General features: G+C 51.6%; 7 protein-coding genes across 7 annotated transcripts; 5 read left to right on the top strand and 2 right to left on the bottom strand.

The window, feature by feature from the left end:
• Positions 1-1,108: 1,108 nt before the first annotated feature.
• On the top strand, positions 1,109-2,420 carry COCCADRAFT_96578 (uncharacterized protein; the record flags this gene model as incomplete). Its single annotated transcript, XM_007714252.1, has 2 exons — positions 1,109-1,717; positions 1,767-2,420. The coding sequence occupies 2 exons, from the start codon at positions 1,109-1,111 to the stop codon at positions 2,418-2,420; spliced, it is 1,263 nt and encodes a 420-aa protein (XP_007712442.1).
• Positions 2,421-2,991: 571 nt separating this feature from the next.
• On the top strand, positions 2,992-4,614 carry COCCADRAFT_5165 (uncharacterized protein; the record flags this gene model as incomplete). The annotated part of the gene is made up of 1 exon (XM_007714236.1): positions 2,992-4,614. One exon carries the CDS (start codon positions 2,992-2,994, stop codon positions 4,612-4,614), a length of 1,623 nt encoding a protein of 540 aa, XP_007712426.1.
• Positions 4,615-4,847: 233 nt separating this feature from the next.
• Positions 4,848-6,577, bottom strand: COCCADRAFT_5164 (uncharacterized protein; the record flags this gene model as incomplete). The annotated part of the gene is made up of 2 exons (XM_007714235.1): positions 4,848-4,861; positions 5,416-6,577. The coding sequence occupies 2 exons, from the start codon at positions 6,575-6,577 to the stop codon at positions 4,848-4,850; spliced, it is 1,176 nt and encodes a 391-aa protein (XP_007712425.1).
• Positions 6,578-7,000: 423 nt separating this feature from the next.
• Positions 7,001-9,453, bottom strand: COCCADRAFT_5163 (uncharacterized protein; the record flags this gene model as incomplete). The annotated part of the gene is made up of 2 exons (XM_007714234.1): positions 7,001-8,992; positions 9,148-9,453. The coding sequence occupies 2 exons, from the start codon at positions 9,451-9,453 to the stop codon at positions 7,001-7,003; spliced, it is 2,298 nt and encodes a 765-aa protein (XP_007712424.1).
• Positions 9,454-10,121: 668 nt separating this feature from the next.
• Positions 10,122-15,819, top strand: COCCADRAFT_5162 (uncharacterized protein; the record flags this gene model as incomplete). The annotated part of the gene is made up of 2 exons (XM_007714233.1): positions 10,122-10,186; positions 10,251-15,819. 2 exons carry the CDS (start codon positions 10,122-10,124, stop codon positions 15,817-15,819), a joined length of 5,634 nt encoding a protein of 1,877 aa, XP_007712423.1.
• Positions 15,820-16,685: 866 nt separating this feature from the next.
• Positions 16,686-17,906, top strand: COCCADRAFT_96561 (uncharacterized protein; the record flags this gene model as incomplete). Its single annotated transcript, XM_007714251.1, has 3 exons — positions 16,686-16,808; positions 16,862-17,509; positions 17,565-17,906. 3 exons carry the CDS (start codon positions 16,686-16,688, stop codon positions 17,904-17,906), a joined length of 1,113 nt encoding a protein of 370 aa, XP_007712441.1.
• A 2,062-nt stretch (positions 17,907-19,968) lies between these two features.
• On the top strand, positions 19,969-21,449 carry COCCADRAFT_96631 (glycoside hydrolase family 72 protein; the record flags this gene model as incomplete). Its single annotated transcript, XM_007714250.1, has 3 exons — positions 19,969-20,080; positions 20,134-20,794; positions 20,852-21,449. 3 exons carry the CDS (start codon positions 19,969-19,971, stop codon positions 21,447-21,449), a joined length of 1,371 nt encoding a protein of 456 aa, XP_007712440.1.
• Between the last annotated feature and the right edge of the window lie 418 nt (positions 21,450-21,867).

Below are 21,867 nucleotides of genomic sequence, written 5' to 3'. Positions count from 1 at the left end.
TGGGCCCAATCTACATGCATACCGAACAAACCAAGGGTACAATGTAGGGCTTGTACACGTGTATCTGTGCAGGTGCGGCGGTTGTCGTTCTGCTCTTCTTTGAAGCCCTTGTCTTTCTCCATGACTGCTGCTTTGCATTCATTGTTGTGACGCAGCCTACAAAGCAGTACCGAACATGTGCACCTTTGTTGAATGCACACGAGCAGTTGTACATGCAGCGCGTATCAGTTGTGGCACCAACGTGGATCTGATCTGAGCCCTTGACCCCGTACTGTACTATGACGTTAAGCTGCATCCGTCTTACCAAGTAGTCGTCCCGTCTTGTCCAGTCCGTCTAGCACTAGTGAGCGCACCAGCCTCAATTGCCCCCCACGAGCCGCCACACACCGCCACCTTGTCGACGCCAGCGCCACACGCCAATCACTATAGTCGTACGACGTCGCAACTTGTGCTTGACAGTGCGCCGTCGACTTCAGAGTGCAATTCCTGCATTATGAAACCACCCACGGCTCCGACAGAACCAAAGATCAACGTAAGGCATGTGCCGTGGTACGCCTTCCCACTACACCTCTCAAGTCGGGCGCCCCCGCAGCTTTCGGCCCTATCGCTTCTTGCTTGCAACCTTCCAGGGTCTACCGTGAAGCGCTAGCCAACAACGTGCATTTCAACCGCTCGCACTCAGACCTCTCTCTACCATGGCTGTGCGCCTGTTGCAATTTCCCCCAATCATGTAGCAACCGAAAAACAACTGGGTAAACATTTCGGCTCCCGTCTCGCCATGCCGGCTCGTGAAGTTTCTCGGGTTGATACAAAGGTCTAGCTAGGGTCTTCACGATAGCAATCGCGCCGCATGTTACAGCTTGGAGTTTACAAGACGCCGACAATGCCTTGGCTTCATGTCGTCGGCAGCCACGTGCAACTCGCACACGTGCTGTCGCGAGGTCGCGTGTAGTCAGCACTGCGCTCATTGGCTTATAATTGCTTCAGGGGACCGCGTGTGCGTCATCACTGCGCGCTATGTTTCCTTCATCCTCTCAACATTAGCAATTGCAAGCAACCACTCACTCTTATCTTTGAATCGCTGCAATAAATTATATGCTGGCGCGCAATGCGGACCTCGCGCATCTCCCGTGATAATGCCCGAATCTTGGCCGCGAGTCGCGCTCAGCGCGCCCAACGGCAAACACGGTCCGCCATCAACGCATCAGCGTCCACTGTTGACGCCAGTCACGTCAAGCAGGAAGCCGAAACTGATGTCACTTCTCAATCTGGCCTCAAGACAAGTTCAGCCCCGATAGACTCGTATTCAGATGGTGAGGCGCAACCAGCGCTCAAAAGAAGGAAAAAGGGGCAAGATGCATCCGTTACCGTGAAGCAGGAAGTCGAGGAGGCATCAATAAGCACAATTCCGTCACCAGTCAAAAATGCCAAAGTCAAGAAAGCACGCCGTGCACCGGCAAAGAAGATAACGGCCAGTGATGGCACCGTCAAGATCGAGCCGCCTGCGAACTGGGAGGAGATATACGCCCTGACAAGGGAGATGCGGAACGAGAACGCAGCGCCTGTAGACACAATGGGCTGTGAGAGTTTGGCAGACAGGAGCAGAACACCGCGAGATCAGCGATTCCAGACGCTTATAGCATTAATGCTGAGCAGCCAAACCAAGGATACCGTCACGGCTCCTGTAATATGGGGAATGCAGGAAAGAATGTCAGGAGTTCGTCGCATATGATCCATCCGATCCAGCTCCAGCTAACAGTTACCAGGGCTTCAATCTCGAATCCGTTCTCGCGCTCGAGCCCACGGAACTTAATGGCTTCATTAATAAAGTAGGCTTTCACAACCTCAAGACCAAGTACATCAAGCAGACTGCAGAAATACTGAGAGACAAGTGGAACTCGGATATACCTGACACGATTGAAGGACTAGTCTCACTGCCAGGAGTAGGCCCAAAGATGGCACATCTCACAATGAGCGCAGCTTGGGGTCGAACTGAGGGTATAGGCGTTGATGTGCATGTTCATCGCATCACCAACCTATGGGGCTGGCACAAGACACAACAGCCGGAGCAGACGCGCGCAGCGTTGGAATCATGGCTACCCAAAGAGAAATGGCACGACATTAACAATCTGCTTGTAGGCTTTGGTCAGACAATATGTCTCCCAGTAGGCAGGAAATGTGGCGACTGCAAACTGGCAGACAGAGGGTTGTGCCCATCAGCTGTAGTGGCAAAGCGTACAAAGGTCAAGAGGGAGGAAGCTGTCGTGAAAGTCGAGGCGTCTGAAGGCGACGCAATAGTAAAGAAGGAGGAGATTGTTGAGCATGTGGATGAGATCAAAGCCGAAGATGTGGAAAATGCGATACCAGATATCGAGGATATTGGGAGAGAGCCACGCAAAAGAACGCGAAGGAAGCAGTAGACACCCGTATCAAGAACCTACTTTTCGCCTCAACGAGGATATCTGACGTGCGACTAGCTGTTTGTTCCCCTAATAGAAGACCAAGTACAGCGCGTCACGTTTTCCGCGCCATTGTCGCGCTACGAATAAGCAAAGAGCCACGGTGGATGCTATGCGCGCTTTATTTGCCTGACCCACAGGTTCCAGGGTTGGCCTGCACCTACCGCACCATCACCAACCCCAGGTAATCCAAAGTGCATCGTCGCATCGATGATGAGACAGTCCAGGCTTGTAACGCCCATGCACCCGCAATACCACTTTCACTGTTTCCTCTTACTTAACTGCAAACGGCTCGTCGCGCGTTTGTTAAGCGCAAACTACTGGTAGTTGACGCGCTAACACAGCTCCGACCGTTCTTCACGTGAACATGTACTGATTCGACAAAATACATCTAACTTCCACAGCTTGCCCATCACTTTGAGAGACTGCGGAAGTTGGCCGCCTCTAGTAGTCGTTACAAGGAAGGTGGCGATATTGGGAGATCGGAGCCAGTACCTACAAGTGCTGCGCAAGGTCTACTGCGAACGCCAACATGTCAACCAGAGAGCAGAACAGTACCTTTCGCCACAGTCCATCGCGCCCCGGGGAAGATGTCACAACCAAGTCACGCAAGGTGGTCACATCGCCCAGGACCAAGCTTCATCGCGCACGTCCACGTGTCATGCTTCTCACGGCCTGCCTCGTCTATCTCACTACCACTCTCTTCGCCTTCCAGATCAGTGTCGCCAGCGTCCTCAACTTGATTTCACCAGAGTATGAGCGATTCAATGACCAGCTTCAAGCGCATTCGAGTGCCTTGCGCAAGGAGCAGATCGTCTACAGCCGTCTAGACAATGTTCTGTCTAGTGAGCTGAACCGCGGTTTCATGGAGACTCACGAAGATTGCCTTGTTCGTGGGCTCGAGAGAGCGAATCACGAACTCATCGGCCTCGGGTTCCGGTATCCTGATGTCCGTAAGCAGGTCATGGAGTGGACGATGGAGAATTGTGGTAGATTGCAGCATGCACCACAGGTTGTGAATGAAGAGCCGACTCCACAAGAAGCCGTCTTGACGTATTGGGCAAGTTTGGGCTATCGTGCTCGCCGAATTGCTAAGAAAACTCTCGAACTTGTCAAGCAGAAGCTTGGGTGGATTTTCTGCCGACGTCAGGATTCTGATCAGCATGAAGATACTTCTCGTACTGAACATGTAGCCGCCAACGAGTACATGCGCACCGATGATTCCATCTCTTCAGAGCGCGTTCTACCCAAGGTTCCGTTTGGATTTGCTCTACAGTGTCAACCAGACCTGCCTTGCCGTCTCTTCTACCCAGCTGGTTCGACCGCGGATTCTCAGGAGTTGCACGTTTCGCCAGAGACTCTCGAGAAACTTGAGCAATGGACAGCGGAACTATTTACTTTCAATACCACCCTCGATCAAATGAGATCGATCATCTCTCAAACACTACGCGTAGTGGTCTATCTTGAGATATTCTTTCTGGGTCTCTCTGTCATTACGTTCATCTACAGTCTAACCATCAAGAGCGATTCGTCGCATTCTCACACCGGAACGGAAGCGACGTATCTGATCAAATCCATGATGATAGAACATCTTTCTGTCGCAGCAGCCTTCACGCTCGACAAGTACCCCGAAATCTTTCCCAACATACGATCCGCTCTAATCTTCGCCTTCATTATAACAACCCTCGGCTTAAACATGGTCCTGAAGTTCCTCATATCCAGATCACAACTAGAGACGATCTCCAACATCTTCCAGTCGTTGCAAGGCCTCTACTTGATCCTCAGAAACCGTGACGTCCCAGGCGATGAATACACTTCCGAGATCGGTGACGAGGTCAACACGGGTACCGAAGACAAAACCCCGAATCCCGAGCCCACTTCACAAAAGAAGAAAGAAAGCATCGCTTCGCCAATCCCCCGCTCGCCATTAAAACCCCACCACCGCTTCGCCGACCCAACAACGACTGTGCAGGAAGATATCAGACGCTCCCGCGAATTGCTCCGCCAAGAACGTACAAAACAGCAAACAGCCAGTGATGATACTGAAGGAGATACAGGTTTCGATACCGACTCGGAGTCCGAAAATGATGCATTTGTCCACATCGCTATTGACGCGGCGCATCAAGTTAGTATCTCTGATGAACCGACGTGGTAACAATTTTCACGGGTTGAGTCGTACGGCTCAGTATTAGATAATGACTGGGGTTTATTGGTGTTTTTGGGTTGGGTTTGGGGTGAGGAAGGAGGTGTTACTTTGAGGAAATTAAACAAGCATGCACGGTATTTCGTTCTCATGATTTCTTCTATCTTTCTGGGGGCGGAGGTGCCTGAGATGAGTATCTTGCTGAGTTTCACGAGAAAAGAAAAGTTATAGATGCAAAAATATGATTAGAGATCCATCTCTGTAGATGTCAAAATGAGATGTATCATGAACGGCATCTTCCCAGCAAAAAAGACGGAAAATACCTTCAGTTCTGTACTGAAAAGCAAACTCTCAAAAATTCCCTCAACTAACTGCAAACCAAGATGAGATAGAAGAACCACCAGCAACCAAAACCAAAACTCATCTCCTTCCCTCCCTCCCAGATCTCCATTTCCCCTCCCCACACATTCCCACATCACTTTCTCCCCCCAGTCCCCTTTAGCAAATGCGCAAACTCCGGCGCAACAAAGCCCCTCCCATCAACCCCATCCCCCAGCCTCCTCCCCTCCCTCCTCTTCCTCCTCTCCACCACCTCACCCGCACCCTCACTCTCCACCTTCCTCATCTCCTCCTCCGCCCTCCGCCTCTCCTCCAGCACCACCGCCCCAAAAGCACCCCTCTCATTTAATCCCCCCTCTCCCAACAAAACACCCACTTGACCCCTTACATACTCCGCATCCTCCCCACCACCATCACCTCCTCCTTCCCGACCGAATACATCGCCAGCTTGTGGAAACACGCCAATGGGCATACCCAACCTCGGTCTCACATACCTATACGGCTCGACGTCCAGCCGTGCTGCTTTGCGTTTTTGCACGAAAGCGGTGTGGGCGTCGAAGCGGGATTCCCAGGGTATGAGGCAGAGGTCGTGGAAGGCGTGGCGGAAGGAGCGCCATGCTATTGCGTAGGGTGAGTTGCGGGGGCAGAGGGGGGTGGTGTGGGGGGTGGAGGGGAGAAGGGGAGCGGGGGAAGAGATGAGGGAGAGGAGGCGGGCTTTTTCGGATTCGGCGGGGGTTATGTCTGGGTTCTTCAGGTCGTTTGGGGGTGGGGTGGGGTTGGTGGAGAGGGGTTGGTATTGTGCTAAAGCCCAGTATGTGTGCGCCTTTGTGTGGCTTTCCAATAGTCCGATGTGGTATTTTGCGGTGAGCGTGTTGGAGACGTTGTGCTGGGCGAGTGTGATTTTGTAGTCGAAACCCGTGGGGTCTTGGTAGTAGTGGTATTCGGCTTTCCAGTGGGACTTAGCTTGTGTTCTTGAATCGCCGGGTGTGGAAGAAAGGGTGGCAGATGTGGAGTTTGAGCTCAACGTTGGGGGATTTGAAGGGCCCCTCACTTCAGCGTCTTGTAACGCCGTTGCTCTCTCCGCTCTTCTACGTAGGAGATCCTCTTTTGCGGATACAAAAGGTGTAGGAGGTATGGGTGCAGAAGCAGGCGTCGAAGAAGAAGAAGAAGAAGAAGAAGAAAAGAAAAAGCTTCTACTCTTCCTCGACTTGCACCTAGTAGCAGTAGAAGTCTCAGACGTACCTGAACCCGTCAACTTCCTAATCTCCTCGCATCCTTCGCGAAACTTCTTACTATCAGCCTCGGCCCCAAGTCTCTTCAGCTTCTTGGCCACGCGCCGCTTGTCGCTCAGAACCTCCCGCGCATAACTCTTGACGGGGAGTTTCTTGCGAGCGTTCAGGGAGTCGTCGAGCCAGTCGTAGCTGAGAATGTGAATACCGAGGGAGAGCGCTTGGCTAACTGCTTCGGTGCGTTGTTTGGATTTATAGGCTTCTTCACTAGCGAGGAGGTGGGTGACGCCCTGGTGAACGGTGGGCGAGTAACGGCCGCCATTGCGCTCGATCCAGCCTTGAATTTGCTTGAGTGGGTAGACATGGGTGCCTGTGGTGGCGATGACGAGATTTTTCAGAATACCCATTGTAGCGATTGGGGGTGGGGGAGGAGTACTCTGGATAGCAGTGCTGAAGAGATGGTTGTAGTGCTGATATAGACGAGGTCACCGCCTACTTGTCTCAGAGCTAGTTGCGTTATCTCTGTGAGTTGTTTTACCTTGTGGTGGTTTTTGGTGCTCAAGGTGATACTGGATCTGTTTACGCGGTGACGCTGCAGCTACAAGGTAAAATACCATTGTGAACTCACACATTCAACCCTCCTCAGACCGCATTTTTCACAATAAACCGTCCCATACATCAGTGCGGGATAGCACTGAGGCCTAGTTAGAACACCAAGATTGCATCCTATCAGTCAAAATCTAGAAGCAAGGTGTTGTTAAATACGTTTTATTCAAGTGAAAAGCCTCGGTCTAGATACCTTGTCAACAATGCGTCTTTATGAGGCTTGTTTACAAACTCTTAGCCGCCTTCACAAACGAACGTATCTTGTCCAAGCTCTGCTGACCATCCTCCTCAACACCACTGCTGACATCAACTGCATAGACCCGGTCTCGATACTCATCAAGCCCAGAGAGCGTTGTCTGTACGTTGTCTGGGTTCAAGCCTCCTGCCAGTATGATCTTGATGCCATCATCCTTGGCAAATACTGCCTTGACGTCTGTCAATTCCAGTTGCTGGCCAGAGCCTCCTGACCCAGCATCCAGCAAGGGAAGAGCATGGTAACCTCTTGTGCCGATACCATGGTCTTGCGGTTTAAATGCTTTCAGGACAGGAACAGGGATAAGCTTCACCCACTCAAGTGGCTCTTGGCCGTGTAATTGCACAACATCCAGATTTAGTAACCGCTGCTGCTCAAGCACATACTCTAGCGACTGATTGCGGAAGACTCCCACGAGCAGCGCACGACTATCGCCTCCAACAAGTCGTGATGCACCATGATCAAAAAAGTCGGACGCGGTCTTTGAGTCGGCCAGGAGCCCTGATTTTGAGACATTCGGCTTCTTGGTTTTGTGAACTGCTTCAGATATCGCAAGGGCCGTCTCTGCTGTTACTGTTCGCTTGAGTCCAGGAGCAAGAATTATGCCGATAAGATCGGCTCCCGCTTCGACCGCAGCTACAGCAGCCTCTACACTTTGTGTCCCACAGATCTTGACCATTGGACCAGAAGATGCCCGAACTTCCTCGGTAGTAGTTCCACCTAGGAGCTCTGAGATGAATTGTGCAGTGTTTGACGCCCGCATAAGCGCTTCTCCAACTAAGACTGCACCAACCCCACTCTTGATGTACGGCTCTACATCCTTGGGGCCAGCAATACCACTCAGCGCGCACAGGATTGTCTCTTTCGGGACCATATTTATCAGGCGGTTCGTTGTTTCCATGTCGACCTCGAAGTTTACCAGGTTCCGGTTGTTCACGCCGATAACCTGGGCGCCCAACTTGACTGCAATCTCAGTCTCGTCAGCATTCTGCACCTCAACTAAGGGCTCCATTCCAAGTGATCTGGAGTAGTCGTAGAGTTTCTTCAGGACCGGCTCCTCTAGCATCTTGACAATTAGCAACACGGTATCCGCACCCGCAAGCCTAGCCTCGAGGATCTGGTACACATCGAAGATGAATTCCTTGCGCAGCACGGCAGGCCGGTTGGGCATGCCTTCAATGCTCTGTCGAACGGCCTTGAGGTCCTCAATACTACCCTTGAACCATTCAGGTTCTGTGAGCACGGAAATGGTGCTGGCGCCAGCCTTGGCATACAATCTGGCTTGAGCAGGCGCACACGTCGACAGCGAAATGATACCTTTGGAAGGCGACGCACGCTTGATTTCAGACATGAGCGAGAGTCTGAAAGGAGACTGTCTAAGACGTTCCGGAAAGTTGATCTGCGGCGGGGCCAAATTCAGGTCATATGCAGCCTGTAAATCGATAGGTCTTTGAGAGGGGATCTTCTTCTGCTCAGCAACGGCTGCCCTGCGGTGATCGTAAATCTTTTCCAAGATGGAGGTCTGCTTGTCCTTCTTTGCGCCGTTGGCAGTGTCGTTGGAAGCAGCTCCAATTGCCTGGGCATGTGCCTCTTTCTGCAGTCGGTCGTTCTCAGCCCACGTGCCTCCTTGCATCTTGAGGAAGTTTCTCATCATAAGACGTCCATGCTCGGTCAAAATGCTCTCTGGATGAAACTGCACGCCTTCAATCACATACTCTTTGTGGCGAACGCCCATGATGACCTCCTTGATCTCGGCATCTGCATTTGCGGGAATGGTTGCAGTAATCTCAAGGCAGTCTGGAAGGGTGCCGTGAGTACCGGCAAGAGAATGATACCTAGTAACTGGTACATCCTGGGGCACGCCTGCAAAAACACCCTTGGCATCGTGCTTGAGAGGGGATGTTTTTCCGTGGAGAATCTGACCAGTAACGTCTACGGTGCCTCCGTAGCTGTAGAAGATGCACTGTCTGCAATGTGTTAATAATGTGCCGTCCACACCATACAAGGCTTCGCGATAGCATATAGCGGCATTGCTCGAAGACACTGCACAACGAATGCCAAACACGAGATTCAACCGATGGAAAAGAAAAGGGCAGGAACTCACTCTCCCATGCATACGCCTAAAATAGGAATTTTGCCACTGAAGTGCTTAATGGTTGCATTGCTAATGCCAGCGTCCTTTTCCGGGTGTCCAGGACCTGGGCTGATGACAAGCTGAGTGGGCTTCTTTGCGATGAGCTCATCAAGGGTAATCTCATCATTGCGATAGACAGTTACGAATGCACCCTCAAAGACAAGGTACTGATAGACGTTCCAGGTGAAAGAGTCGTAGTTGTCAATGAGGATGACATTGGAGGCGGTGGGTATCGGCGGAGAGGGGTTGGGATTGCGAGGCGAGTGGTCAATCAAGCTGATGGGTGACATTTTGGTGGAGGTAGTAAGATTGTTCCGACAACGGGCCAGGAAAGGTGGTATATAACTTTTTATCGGGGCCGCCTCCGGCACTTGGGCAACGGCACAAGACTTCGGTGCTTTGCCGGCGATACACGTTGTATTTGGTGGGGTGTTGAGGTGAGATGCAGGTGCTGGAGGAGGGTATTACGCAGTTGCCGGAGGCTCGGTGGAAAAGAGAGTATGGGCGGGAAGTGCGGTGGGGTGAGGTGAGTCAAGGATGTGTCAATGAGATGTATATTGAGGCTGCGGAGTTAACACGGAGGTGGCACGCATTAGTCCTGAGTGCCATTGCAGGGCAGGAAAACCACGGCAGACATGCTGCAGACATGTACAATACACAAGTAACGGGGTGCGATCACACTACACTAAATTTCACTGCATTTCACTGCATTATGCCGGCGTGTTGAGACGATAACATGCCATGGCCACATGTAATGGACGTAGAGGGCAAAGTTGGGTGGTCCTGATCCCTGCACGTGCTAGCCCGACTTTCGTGTGAGCTCTGGGTTTGGCGACCGTGCATTCTATACAGACATTCACGTCGACGCCAAACAGACGGCCATTGCCCACCCGCGCCCCAACACCCCCTTCATGGCCTTTGGCTAGCTGGCCTACACGTCGCGCACCCCAGCGCAAACATGGCCCCCCTTCAATCGCCCGACTTCGACCTGGCAAAGTGCCTCAACGGCGAGCAGCAGCTGGTGTATGTTTACCGCCTCGTACTCTTTCTCTCCACCACCCACAACCCTTCTAACACACTCATCCAGCACCTGGAACGTCGCATACCGCGCCCTCTGTGACCCTGTAACCGCGTCCAAAAGTGACGCCCTACGCGCCTTCCTCTCCGCCAAAGAAAACATCGACACCCTCACCCACCCATGGCGGCCCTTCCCAGACCCGTCGTCGCAGGAAAAATCAAAGTTTGAATCCAAGACAGCGCCTATCAGCGTCACTCCCGCCCAGAGCGATCACTATGATGTAGAGGAGATCAAAGAAGACAGCCTTTGGCTAGCCAAGGAAGCGCAAATCTCGGAATACGCAGCCTTGCAGCTTGTTGTGCAGGAATGGCAGGGTCGCCCTGCCGCCCAGCTGCTGAGTGGTCTGACGGAAGAGGAGGCGCTCAATGTGCAAGACGCGGCCGGAATTGCCAACCTAGGCGCCTCGACCTTTGTCCCAAACTCGTCCCTCCTCGCAACACCGCTCGCTTCTAAGACCGCCCACCTCGATACAAAGAACCAGCGCCGTCTGCACATCCTCGACATCTACCACTCGACCTGTGCCTCCATCATTCGCATAAGCCAGCTTCTGGTCTCGTGGGGCTGCGCATCCAATCTGCGCAATCAGACCATATATGGCACCGAATACCTCAGCATTGGCGCCGGATGGATTGAAGAGCTCGGCCAGACTATCGCGACAGCACAGGACGGACCCTCAGGTGGAAAGGCACTAGACGAATGTCTCAAGGCCTTCTCAAAGAGATGTGATTCCTTGGATACCGGCTATGCGTGGAATGTGGACGATTCAATACTCGAAGCAGCATCCGAGAAGTGGGTCGTTGCCCAAACCACCGAGTTGCTACACATTCTCCACTTGGCACTAGTACATGCCGATTTGGTTGCAAAAGAATTCCTTCCGGCGGCCACGATTGAAGACTGGCTCAAAGCCTTTAGTTTCCGCGGCTTCTTTCGCGAATTTCCCGCAGTCACCGCTCGCCAGGAGCCTCTTATCCCCGTCATTCAACTCTTGACTTCACTCATGTCCCTGACTATCTTGAAGGTTGACAAGATTATGGACGATCTCGAATCTGGCGATTGCAACACCTGGCATTCTTCGTCGTACATCTTAAACACCAATGTTGTGGAGACCATCACGACCATATTCGGAGAGGCCAAGGTATTGGGTGCCAGTCCTGCCACACCACCCATGTTTGCCTGGGCCCTCGTAACGTGGAAACTTACAAGCCGTGCGAGCTACGAGGAGCAAGAACGTGACCGTCTCCTCGAATCATCAAATGGCGCCGGAAACACCGAATCCGAGCCCTCTTCCCTTGAGGAGGCTGCTTTGGTAATTACAAAACTCGAGAACCACGAGCTATTCGACGGCAAGATGCCATACGAAGACCTGGCTACAGTCAGCTCAGCAGCAGGTGTACTAGCCATTATCAACCAACTTGTCGAAACCAGTCTACCTGCGTTTGGCACGTCCATTGATCGGATATCTCAGGACAGAGTTCGATTGTTGTTCCTTCACGTAGTTCGCGCTGCTGTTGGGAGTGAGATCGTCGCATATAGTCCAGATCTCATTGTCACAACATACACCATTCTGGCTGGCGATAACACGTTTCGCCGGTGGGACAATGGTCAATTTGCCCGACACGCCGATCCGATTGTGGCATACTTCCTTGAGGACGAATACATCCTGAGGCCAATGTTGCTCAACGAAGCCCGCTTGCGATATCCCTATGAGATGACACCATTTCTGAAATTCTGCAGCGCATTGACTCGTGGGGACAAGACGATGCAGAATGGCATGCCTTCGTTTGTTGATAAGCTTGCGAATCACAATCGCTTGATGCAACGTCTTCCAGATGGATTCCATGACTATCAACTAACGCGTGAAGAGGAGAATGCCAACTGGGTAGAACTTACCGCTGATCTCCCCTTGTTTTCTTCTGCAGGCACATCCACTTTTGGTGCCCAGCGTCGCTTGATGGCCTCGGGCACTTCAAGACACGCACATGGCTTCTCTACTATTCCGGCTGGCACAGAGGGTATCATAGTTGATGACAACTCACAGCCATACGTAGCAGTCTGGCATCACCAACATTCTACTTTATCGTACCTTGTTGAACTTCTCTCGACATATCCCGTTGGAAGCAGCAAAGTCGAGACTGCTACCCAGCAACGCGCGTCTCGTGAGAATGTTGTAGAAGTCATTGGCCTTTTCGCTGACCTGATCCACTCGTCCTTGCACTCGTCCGAGGGCATCTGCTCACCCGAGCTTCTAGAGGCAATTGGCATCGGAGCTGAGGGCAGCGTGGACACTGTTAACATTGTGTTCGCAATTTTCGAAGAAGAACTCTTGTATCTCTGTCAGGAACCAAGCAACGATGTGTCCTTGGAGCTATTGGTCAACTGCACTCATTTCTTGGAAGCTTTGGTCATTGTGTCCCCTCAAAGAGTATGGCCGTGGCTCGCCAGGAGTAGATTATTAGAGGGCGATGGCAACGGAAGCTTGGCAACCATCCTAATCAGCACTGAGATGGTTCTTGGACGATACGACTTCCTTCTTGGATGTATTCGGCTCTACAAGGGTCTTGTCAAGGATTCTGTTGATCGATCCGTGTCCCGCAAAGTCCCTACAAAGGCACTCAGTCGGTTCAATGCATCGGCTCCCGCTGACAGCGGTACTTCGGACAAGATCATGAGCACCATTCTGTTCACTTTTGGTCGCACTCTTGCCAGTATATATGAGAACTCGCTCAACTGGAAGTACTCGCAGCCGGACCACCGCCCCGAAATCAACACTGCCATTTGCGAAGTCTTTACCACAATCTTGAGTCTTGCATACAGCGTAGATGATGCGCCAAAGCTGTCTACTAAGCTCACGAAATCAATTGCACCCATCGCCGAATATCTCACTCAACTCTATCTTGCTGGTTCCGACACCAACCTTCCTACAAACCCGCTCATGACATATTTGATCATCGGGATCAGCCCCAACGACAACACCTTGCTTACGACTTCAGGTGCACTATGGACTCAACAGACCCAAAGCACCTTAGCATTTGCCGACCTACTTGTCCGAATTGCCATGCTACTTAACAAACCCTGGACCCATCTGGAGCAACAACTCTTCAAAGCGACACCATTACTCGCCCGACTGTACGCCACGAGTGACAAGTGGAAGTCCCAGGTTGTGCTGTTGTTGGAAGCTCTGGTCCGTGGCGCGGTCCGTGTTACCACCCAAGAAGATTCAGAGATGGCCGACAAGAAGACTGAGCAGCGAGAACCGCCTTCGTTACTAGGCCATCTGGGGCCACGAACTGCGAAGAACTTCCTCAGTGTGCTTTCTCGACTAGATGAGCCACTAAAGATCGTGGACATCCAACGGAACGTGTGGAACTTACTTTCAGCTGTAGTAACGTGCAAGCAGCAGTGGTTCTCTCTGTATTTGCTTACCGGAAACACTCCACGAGAAACAATTCGAAGCAAAAGAAACGTGGCGCAAGATTCAAGGAACAAAGCCCTGCTCACGCGAGCTTTCGATGCGTTGTCTAGTATGACTCTCCCAGAAAAGGAACCTGCTGGCGTTTCATGGCCGCTATTTACAGCCATGCTCGAGTTCGTTTCTTCAGCGCAAAACAACTGGTCATGGGCAATGGGCGATTTACGGCAGCGTAAAGACTTGATTCAAAAGTTGCTCGCATTCCTCAAATGGATGGCAAAACAGTCTAAACAACCGCGAATTAGCAGTAATGAGGAGACACTAGAGCGATCGTTCCAAAACAAGTTCGCATCTCTCGCCTGCGAAGTCATTGCCATGTACCTCCACAGCTCGCGACAGGTCGGTGACATTACCGTACTGAAAGACATCGTTCCCAGCTTGACGTACTTGGAAGATACTGCTTTGGATCTGCCATCTTACAGTACGTCGCTGCACGGATATTTGAAGCAGAACCTGGAGCAACAGTACCCTGGTGTCTCTCTAGCGAACCTCAAGCGGACCACTTTATACCCTGAGACCTTCGGACGGGCATTCTTCTATGACATTGATCTCGCTCAGCAACTTCTGGGTTTCAACAGCAAGTGGGCTGGCCCTAGGGAGGGCACGGGTTTCGCATCTGAAGTTGAGAAGGCAAACTACAACCTAGGACTCGTAGAATCCCAAGTCTTGTTACTTCACGGCTGGAAACTGTTGGCTCTGGAGCTTGGTCAGGTGGTAGCGAAGGACGAGCGAATCGTCAAGGTCCTCATTGGTGTTGTTCAAAAGTGCATGACTGCCAATACCCAGTCGAACCTCCCGGAAGCATTGTTTGGTCAGCTCATGGTCGTGCGAGCGGATCTGGCATTTGCTTTACTGAAGAAGCTCGTAGAGGCCAAGGTTCGAACTACAGAAGCGCGTCAATTGCTTAGCCCAATATGGAGTGCCATTCGCGCCTCTACTCCGGACTTCGATAGTGTCTTCTCCAGCGACTCGGTCCATTACTACCGGTCCTTGTTACGCATCCTCTACCTCGCTCTTCACTTCCATCTGATTGAGGATACCGACCAGTCCAACGATGCCTCTTTCCGCTCAAGCTTCCGTGGCACTATGCCGAGCAGTCACAATAGCTACACTGAGCCCATCTCCACACAGCTTCTCGAAATTCTGACCGATACAGTAGCCAAGGGGTTCCGTAGCTTGGCCACACAGCTACACGCGGAACCCTTGTCTGTCTTACCATCAGACTTTGCTCTCCTAACTGCGCTGCTACAGCGTATCATCGCCATACCAGAAATGTCCAAGTGGCAGCAACAAGCAGCGCTTCTCTTTGCAAATAACAACACAGTACGCTATGCCACCAGCCTTTTCTCATGGGCCGATCGCCTCGCAATATCACACAATGGCGTGGACGATCCTATTTACGGCGAGCTAAGCATCCTCTTCTTGCTCTCGCTATCCAGCATCCAAGCTCTAGCCGAGACCATGGCTGTCGAAGGTATCCTCAGCCAACTCAACACGGCAAACATTATGAACTACTACCGTCGCGTAAACGGCACCGGTCCCTTTGACAGCCCGGTTCGCATGTACTCTGTCTGGACCAAGGGAATCCTTCCCCTCTGCCTCAACCTCCTCTTATCCGTCGGGCCTCCGATTGCTGGCGAGATTTCCTCATTCCTCAACCAATTTCCTGAACAATTGGCCCGCTCGGCATCAAGCATCAACTCATCGAATTCATCGTCTCGTTACGCAGCCAACAGCAACAAGATCACGCTTTCTGTGGCATCTGAAATCCACAGTTTGGCCCTTATCGCCGCGATCTTAGAGAACGTGCGCAAACAAGGGCCTAAGCTGGGTATTCAAGCCAACGAAGTGGCGCTTCTGGAATGGGAAAAGGACGCTGTTAAAGAGGATGTGGAGAGTTGGTTATCGCGTAAGAGTGCGCTCAGAGAACGTCTTGTTGCGGTTGATGAGAAGGAGTTGGACATGCTGAATCGCACCAAGGGCAAGGGAGAGGATGCGCCGAGTGAGTTGGAAGAGAGAGTTATAGCTGAGCTCGAGGATGCGAGGACATGTATGGTTGGGGGTGCGAACGGCGGTGGGAGTGGTAATGGGGATAGTACAAGGAAGTAAAAGGGAGTTTGTGAAGGAAGTTTTATAATGTTTTTTTTCCTTTTGACCATCGTAGGATATGGGATGATGCAGGCTTATGCACTTTTGTTCTTTTGATAGAAAAGAAATGATGGTGGTTTTCCTTTACTTTTTGGAGGGTTCGTGCTTTTCCCTTTTGCGCAAGGTCAGGTACTAGAAAAGCAGGCGCATAACTCTACGGTTCTTTGGATATCGCTTCGAAGCTGAACAACTGAGGATGTTGCACACGGACAAGAGCTTTCGGGAATAAGGTTCGAGATACTAAATCGCCTTGTAGATTACCTAACAGAGATGGATTGGGTGATCAGCATTACGTCACATGTCAGACTCTCAAGACAGCTTCAAGAACAGCCATCGTAAGACTGTGGTCTCAATGTGCGCGTCGTCTCAGAAGCGTAGTAGCATGCTGAACTTGCCAAAGGCATGTGTGTGTGTGTGTGCATGTTCGCATCGCGGTCACAACAACGTGCAGATGTCACAAGGGGAATGTTGCCAAAAGAGCATGCCTCGGGAGTTTGCCCGTTCCCGTCCCATTGGTGACGTGACTATGCGCGGCTCAGAAGGCTGGGCGGGTTCAACAGGGTCTCGCAGTCATTTAACTTCCTGGTCTCCCCACAACAAAACAAGCTTGCGACGAGCTCGAGATAATTGCTGTTAAGCCCTCGAATCGATTGCATCTTGATTCTTAAGCTGTCAGCCTCGGCTTATACAAGAATTGCAAGGCAGCCAAGCCTGCACCCCAACGGCACTTCTCTTCCGTAGCTTCCGCGGTTGTTCTTTCAGCTCCACCACGGCATCCCGAAACCATCGCTTCTTCTCGCTACCAAGCTACCCCAGCAATCTCCGACATGTCGCAGAATTACCAGCAATACAGTGGGAATCCCTACGGCCAGGCCGAAGAATATGGTGCGCATTCGAATCCATACGGCGGGAGCGGCGGCTATGGCTCGTCCAACCCATATGGCGGAGGTGTAAGACGTCGCATTCCATAACACGACAAGACAAGACTAATGCGACAGCATAGTATGACGAGCCGCCGCAGCAGCAGCAGCTAAACCCTCCAGCCCCTCTCCAGCGCCATGGCGAGTCCAATTACTCACAGCCGTCGCAATACTCGCAGGCTGGTGCCTTGAGCCCAGCGCAAACGAATGGGCAAAACGTCCCTCATACAGACGTACCTCTCAACGGCTTGCCTGGCCAAGGCAATACCATGGAGGCGCCTGGGTCCCAGCCTCTAAGCCGAGATGACTTTTTCACGCGGATCGAAGGCGCAAAGCAGCGCATCGGTCAGCTTACTTCGGACATCCAAACCATTGCCAATATCCATCAGCGCATGCTCTCCTCGCCCGACAACCGGTCCAGTGCTGAACTCGAGGCCGTTGTAACCAACACGCAGATCAGGAACACACAAATCAAGGACGAGATCAAGTTTCTGGAGAAGGACGCCTTGCGCGACCTCAATGACAGGACAAAGAAGTCTCAGGTCGAGGCACTCAAGAGGACCTTCAAGAGCCAGCTCGAGGACTTTCAAAAGGAGGAGGCTGATTATTCCAAGAGGTACCGTGAGGCTATTGGCAGGCAATATCGTATCATCAACCCAGATGCTACAGATGCCGAAGTCGAAGAGGTAGCCAATGCCGACTTGGGTGACGAGGGTATATTCACCCAAGCTGTAAGTGTGAATCGAGACGTGCATAGCAAGAACACTCCGCCTAACAGGTCAATAGCTCAAGTCAAACCGCAGCGGCCAAGCAGCAAGCGTCCTCGGTGCCGTCCGCGCCCGCCACAACGACATCCAGCGCATCGAAAAGACAATGAGCGAGCTCGCCCTCCTCTTCACCCAACTCAACGAGCAAGTCATGTACCAAGAACCGCAAATCCAGCAAGCCGAGCAGCAAACCGTCCAAGTCAAAGACGATACGGAAAACGCAAACAAGCAGCTAGAAGAGGGTATCAAGTCGGCGAGGCGCGCGCGAAAACTCAAATGGTACATTCTTCTTACCGTCATTGCCATCATTTGCATTATCGCGCTCGTGCTGGGACTTTACTTTGGGTTGAAGAAGAATTAGGTGGGATAGCAGGTGTACTGGAGGATGGTGATGACGTATGTACATAACGGGCTCATGGGAATGGAAATGAGGGGATATGAGGGAATGAGGGAATGAATGGGTATGGGTATGCGATAAAGGTGATGGGCTTTATATGGTTCCTTTTTCTACCTTTCTTTCTTATATTATGATAATAAAGTAATTAATTCTGAGATGATGACGCTGTTACATTGCGTGTTTGCTGTGTAGCGAGGAAAAGAGATGCGAATCGTGGGTATCTGGGCCAAGTTTAACGGACATGATGAGAAGGGAAAATCAAGTACTATGATGCCGATGAAATCGCACATTGGCATCCTGCAGTAATCTAGTGTAGATGAAGAATTCATGGAAAGGGATGATCACATGCTTTCTCTCGCAATACGAGCAAGAATATTAAGGCGCTAAAAAACACGGTTACGAGGCTGACTGACACTGACAGGTGCGAATGGCGATAAGTTTGCATGCGATTTAGTGTGGTAGAAGACACGAGGTGCGCGCTTGTCGTATTCTTGTTTTTTAGTGGCAGTCTAGAAGGAGACTGGGGGAACGAAGGGCTATTTTTGGGGCGCTTGGGGGAGGCGGCGGTGGCGAGAGCGCGTGTGGAAGCAGTGTGTTTTTTGGGTAGGGTCGTGTGGCTGTGTTTTTTTTTTGGTGGGATACGGTGTAGGATTGTGATATGGTATAGGATTATTGATGGTGGTGTTGCATGTGAAGATTGATTTTGGGTAGTACGGGGTTTGCCGAGTCGTGTTGAACGTGGAGTGAGGTTGATGGGCTACTAATGCAAGCAAGCATCTCCCCTCTCACTCCACCCCAAATCCAAAGAGAGAGAAAGTCTTTACAGCGCGAACAGTTCCAAATTGGAGACATGCAGATAGGTTATGGAGGTATTTAATAACCCTAATTCCAGATGCGAAAGGGCGTATGCACGTGTGTGCTTACCTTACCATGTGCAGAAAGTGCCGCATCTCGCATCACAAACTCGTAAACCACCCCCCAACCCCATAGTTTAAAATACGGATAGTCAGGGACGCTCAACGCGGCTTCAAATAAAACACGATGACGAAAGGCACCGCTTTGCTCGAACCACTAAGCATCATTCGATCAGCAACAAAAGTGGACCTAGACGTATGGAAGCTGAAACCAAGCATCGGTATGTTTTGGCACCTTCCCACAGCAGGCAAGAAATAAGTCTCTTGTCTCCATGGCCCAGTTCTCAAGCTGCATGATTACATGCAGGTAATGTTTATTGTGATCGGGAACATGTCATCATATCCCGTTGCATTCGTGCAAAAAAAAGCTACTAACAAAGCCTTCCCGTCTGCTTGTCCCAGGAAAGCTAATCTCGGGCCCGGGGGAGGGACATGGCGCCAGGTAGGGTGATGACGGTACAAGGGGAAGGGGGGTTAATGCCTGCATGGTGTATTCCGATCGGCCGTTGCAACAACAAGAAAAGGGTAGGGATGAGATATTGTAGTCGACAACGGAGAAGTGATTGACGTGCTAACGCGTGTCCTCGTTCCCACTGTTTTTTTAATCATAGTGTGAAGGATTGCGGGCAGTCGATCCAAGCATCGTTGCCACGGCTTGGAAGAGCTTACTGGGGGCCCTAGTCTGCGCTTGAGTAAATCTTGGCGCCTTAGTCAGGGGTTGGCGTTTTCTGTAACGGACACTTGTGGCCAATCAGCGGGGCAACATGTATGTGCCGCTAAAATTGGACGCGTCGCCTTTCTGCATCTGTCATTGTCTGGGGCCGGCGCCAGCGGTATTAATCTTGTTTGTCGACTTGTTCGCCCCCCGTCCTTGTTCATTGATAACCCTTCATTGCGTCGGTCGCTTTCTCTCTAGCTACAAGCCACCTTTTTCCTTCTTCCCTTTTCACTTTCACCTAATTTCCATTGCAACTTCGTACACTCGTTTTATACGGGAGTTGCTCTACTCGCTGTCTCCCCGACTACGCTTTCCATCCTCCGCACTCGCTTGCCTTTTCTACTGAACTGAACGACGATTCGTAATCCGCATCATCCGATACAAATCTAGCATCATGAAGACCTACATCTTTGCAGTCGCTCTAGCGGCTACTGCTGCTGCCAAGCCGACAGAGCAGAAGCGTGCTTCCAACTCCAAGATCACCCCGGTGACCGTCAAGGGAAATGGTATGTTGTTCTCTGTGAATTGATCCGCCTTTACAATTGCTGACTGAAGCCAGCTTTCTGGGCCGGCAACGAGCGCTTCTACATCCGTGGTGTTGACTACCAGCCCGGTGGCGCATCCGACGCAAAGGACCCCATTGCCGATGAGGACGGCTGCAAGCGTGACATCTCCAAGTTCAAGGAGCTCGGCATCAACACCGTCCGTGTCTACACTGTTGACAACAGTGCTAACCACGACACCTGCATGGGCCTCCTAGCCGACGCCGGCATCTACCTGGCTCTCGACGTCAACACTCCCAAGTACTCGATCAACCGTGCGAACCCCCAGAAGTCGTACAACAAGGTCTACCTCCAGAGCTTGTTCGCTACCGTCGAGATGTTCGCCAAGTACGACAACACTCTGTTGTTCTTCTCTGGCAACGAAGTCATCAACGACGACAAGACGACTGACTGCGCTCCTTACGTCAAGGCTGTCACTCGCGACCTCAAGTCGTACATGAACGCCCGTGGTCTCCGCAAGGTCCCCGTCGGCTACTCTGCCGCCGACGTCGAGTCCAACCGTTATGAGATGGCCGACTACATGAACTGCGGCGACGACTCCGTCCGCAGCGACTTCTTCGGTTTCAACGACTACTCCTGGTGCGATCCCTCTTCGTACGAGACATCTGGCTGGAACATCAAGGTGCAGAAGTTTTCCAACTACAGCATCCCTATTTTGTGAGTTCCCCTTTACACCTAAAAAATAAGCACGAGCATTTTCTAACATTACAAAAGCCTCTCCGAGTACGGCTGCAACACTAACACGCGCAAATTCGAAGAAGTAAAGGCTCTCTACGACCCCAAGATGACCAAGTCTTACAGCGGTGGTCTCGTCTACGAGTACTCGCAAGAAGAGTCAAAGTACGGCCTCGTCGAGATCGACGGCAACAATGTCAACGAACTCCCTGATTTCACTGCCCTCAAGTCCGCTTTCGCGGGTACCCCCAACCCTACCGGTGACGGCGGCTACCTCTCCAACGGCCAGGCATCGCAGTGCCCATCTCAGTCCAAGACCTGGGATGTTACCCTTAAGAGCAACGAGTTGCCCAGCCTGCCTGATGGTGCCAAGGATTTCTTCACCAAGGGTGCCGGTGATGGTCCTGGTCTCAAGGGTGATGGATCTCAGGATGCCGGTTCTTCCACCCCAGATATCGGTGATGCGGGTGCTGGCGCTGTTACCTCTGGTGGAAAGACGCCTACCTCTACTGGCTCTCCCACCAGCTCTGCTGGCGCAGCTGCTAACGTGCGTCCTATGAGCTTCGGTCTTGCACCCATTGTCTGTGGTGCTGTTGTGCTTGCTTCTTCGCTTTTCGGCGGCGCGCTTGTTTTGTAAGCTATTCAAGAACACTTTGCCGACCTTTTCTCGAGCGGAGGTCATTATATCAAAAACTCAATTTTTTTAAACTACTATACTTTTTGTTTTTGGCGCGCGCTCTCCTAGATTATTTCATCATCCACACCCGTTTCTGTAGGAAATGGTTCGCGGATCAATGTAGTGCAACGACCCAGTGCGGGCAACGTTTTTTTTTTAAGTATCTCAGCTATCTATGGCATTTTAGACGTGAAAATTACAGTCTTCTCTTTGTTCGTACTCTTTGTATTCGTGGACAACATTGTTGTCTTTTTATGTTCAACATTATGTTATGCCGAGCTTTTGCACACAACTACCCTTATTCTTCCTCCTTCTGGTCTTACTTCTCATCAATGCCAAACTCATTTCGTATTCACCCCCTTTTTTTCGGGGGGGGGGG

The sequence above is a fragment of the Bipolaris zeicola genome (assembly GCF_000523435.1).
Source record: "Bipolaris zeicola 26-R-13 unplaced genomic scaffold scaffold_77, whole genome shotgun sequence".
Taxonomy (NCBI): domain Eukaryota; kingdom Fungi; phylum Ascomycota; class Dothideomycetes; order Pleosporales; family Pleosporaceae; genus Bipolaris; species Bipolaris zeicola.
This window is presented reverse-complemented; position numbering and strand designations above follow the sequence as displayed.